The sequence below is a fragment of the Macrosteles quadrilineatus genome, unplaced genomic scaffold (assembly GCF_028750875.1).
Source record: "Macrosteles quadrilineatus isolate MER2022 unplaced genomic scaffold, UCM_ALF_1.0 Scaffold_2__2_contigs__length_208266976, whole genome shotgun sequence".
NCBI lineage: Eukaryota > Metazoa > Arthropoda > Insecta > Hemiptera > Cicadellidae > Macrosteles > Macrosteles quadrilineatus.
Window position 1 is genome coordinate 39,346,871 of NW_026542595.1, and position 3,215 is coordinate 39,350,085.

At 35.2% G+C, this 3,215-nt stretch overlaps 1 protein-coding gene across 1 annotated transcript; it reads left to right on the plus strand.

The window, feature by feature from the left end:
- The first annotated feature begins 1,200 nt into the window (after positions 1–1,200).
- LOC128984093 (palmitoyl-protein thioesterase 1-like) lies at positions 1,201–1,974 on the plus strand. Its single transcript, XM_054403376.1, has one exon. It carries the CDS (start codon positions 1,201–1,203, stop codon positions 1,972–1,974), a length of 774 nt encoding a protein of 257 aa, XP_054259351.1.
- Positions 1,975–3,215: the final 1,241 nt, after the last annotated feature.

Here is a 3,215-nt window from a genome sequence, read left to right on the forward strand (position 1 = left end):
TTAAAAATACCGAGTACTCGGGAACACGAGACAGGTGACGCGACCGGGTGGAGGTTGTAGCTCGAACTACTTCAAGCCAAGCCCTCAGTTTTGAGTTTGATTCAGTTTTGAGTTCGAGCTACAACTTCCACCCGGTCGCGTCACCTGTCTCGTGTTCCCGAGTACTCGGTATTTTTAATGTTAAATGTCCGTGTCAGTGTGCGTTTTCGTGTGTTCGTGTTCTATGCACTTATTTATTAAATGACGACCTTCACATATGGAAGTGAATAACGACGCCTTGTACGGCCTGAAGATGGTTCCCTGTGAACCGAAACTATAGTTGCCACAAGCAGCTCATTGGATTACTGAATGCAGGTATTTAAACCATTATAAATATTCAAACGTAATACGGAGGCTAACAACTCTTAAAAATGATAATTATAGATTCTGTGGAAATCTTAGGTTATATCGTGTCATAATTACCTACAACATGACAATTTAATCATCAACGTCCCAAGGGAAATTTCTCTTTAACTGTGTTTTTGTATTTGTTTTGTATAAGATTTTGCATTCGTATAGGTTTTGCATTTAATGATTAGTAATCTTTGCAGATGTTCCACATTTATTATTTAAAAAAAAAATGTTACAAAGAAGTAATGGAAAAATTCGAAGTTAAATAATAAAAAAAATTGTTATAAATTAATAGTAATCATAGATACGAGTTAAATAAATAGGAGTTAAGCTATCCATTAAATACATATGAAATATCTCAATACTACAAAAATGTCTAGACAATTAGATACCGTATATATATAAAATAGTGTCAATACTGCTGTTGTTATACGATGTTGTTAAACTTAATGTATTGAAATCCGTAAACTCATTTAAAAAATTTCATCCAGTAAATTATATACATATTTATGTTATCATACATTCATTTAAATTTTTTTTCAAGTCAGTATTCCACGGGATATGATTGATGAGAAATTAGTATGATGACGTGAATTGCAAACAGCTGTGTCAAACAGTTGTTGGCAAGCTTTAAACGTGAAACGTTCGGTTTTTCAACTCGCTATGTTTCTTTTTACTCTCTTGTCAGTGTTGATTTTTTCGTCAGTGCTTGGTAATGAGGAAGAAGAAAAGTACAAAACTGATGCTACACCTATTGTTTTCTGGCACGGTATTTTCGATCACCACGGTACTTTGTCGGGTATAACTAGAATGATACGATCTAAAAGACGTTATGCTTACGTCAAGTCGTTGAAGATCGGTACTAGTGGTTATTCAGATTTTAAGAACTCAGTGTTTATGGATGTGAACGAACAGGTGAAGCAAGCTTGTGACATGATCGCTGATGACCCAAATCTTCGACGGGGCTACCATGCGGTTGGGTTCTCACAGGGTGGGCAGTTTTTGAGAGCAGTTGCACAAAGATGCCCAAGCCCTCCAATGTTCAACTTGATAACCCTTGGATCACAACACCAAGGATACTATGGTTTGAGGAAAGGTTTCTTATCCCTACCGGGCATTGTTTTAAATAAACACTTATACTGGGATTATATTCGAAAAAAGAGCATTGTCGTGAACCAAAATTGGCATGACCCGATGACCCATGACAAGTACGTTGAGGAAAACACATTCATCGCAGACATAAACAATGAAAAGACGTTGAATGCCGAATACAGGACGAACCTACTCAAGCTTAAACACTTAGTGCTTGTTAAATTTGCTCGAGATAATGCGGTGGTGCCACGAGAATCTTCTTGGTTTGGATTTTACACGAAGGGGCAAGATAAGGAAATAACTGACATGTTTCAATCGGAACTGTACAAGGAGGATAGAATCGGACTGCAAGAGTTGTATAAAAGCGGGAGGCTTCATACAATCCTGTGTCCAGAGGGGCATCTTCAGTTTGGACGGAACTGGTTTGTAGATAATATTGTAGAACCATGGTTGACTCAGACATACTGGGACGAAACACCACAGATGGTATGATTCTCATTTAGTTCTCATTCTTTTTGTATGTATATTATAACACCTCAATTGACTAGCAGGTCATTGATTAACCATCTAGTTATCGCACAGTATGAAAACGAGTTTCTTAATCAACATTTTACACAACATCATATTTTTAAATAAAATCAAAATCTTATAGTTCAATAGTATAGCTGCTAATAGCTGTTCATTGATTTTACAAATTAAATAATGATTAAACTGGTTGTGGAAATTTTAATAAAAGTCTCAAAAATATTTGCCATTTTGATTTTATGTTTATACACAGTCCTAAATAATGGACAACTTAAATAATGAATTTAACAAACATATTTTGTACTTGCCGCAATACCCGTGCTTCGCAGGGGGAAGATACCGCAAAAGAGACGAATTGTGTTCTATATATTTGTATAAAATAGTAACTATCAAACGTCTATAATATTTATAAATCACCAACAATATAATTTTCAAACACCTAGCTTGTATCAATTTGACAAGCCAATTCAAATCAATTTGAACTCATATCAATTTCAATTTGATTCCTTATATAGTTAATTCATAATAATAACATACAAATCTTGGAAAACGTCAGGGCAGATCCTTAGGAGGGTAATAAAATATTTAAAAAAAAACACACTTAGTCCATTGGGTCTGTGGTATACCGGCTCTATTCATGGAAAATAAACAGCTCAATTGATCAAATAGTTTTTACATGATTGACTATGAGACATGCTTTAAGCTTTCACATATATAATATTAGTTCTTTTTTAATTAATGGATAGCTGTATGGATAGCTATAATATAATCGAATTTCTTCGAACTATAAGCAAACCTTAGTGAAATTATTCTGGAATCTTGTCATTAAATTGGTATTTTTTTCGTTAAACAACCAGAAAAATTAGGGAAGGAGTAATTGACGGATGGATATTTGAAGTTTAGCTTACGTTGGCAGTTAAAACCTCAACCTAATCGTCTCAACTTGCCAACAGCAACCCGACAAATAGAAACTACTCACCTGCCCAGAAAACCTTTCTAAGGCCAGTGCAGGTACTTCCGCAAGAACTTTGGACAACCGCCATTTTGTAACGGATGAACCTTTTGAGACGCGGTTTTCGGTAATGAACTCAACTTGGTCAGCCCTTTAAAATTACGTGTACTTCAACCTATGCTTAAATTAAAGATTATATACCTTCTCATCATGGGTTGTCCCCTGGTAGAGGTCGAAAAATGTTAATGCTTGCAAA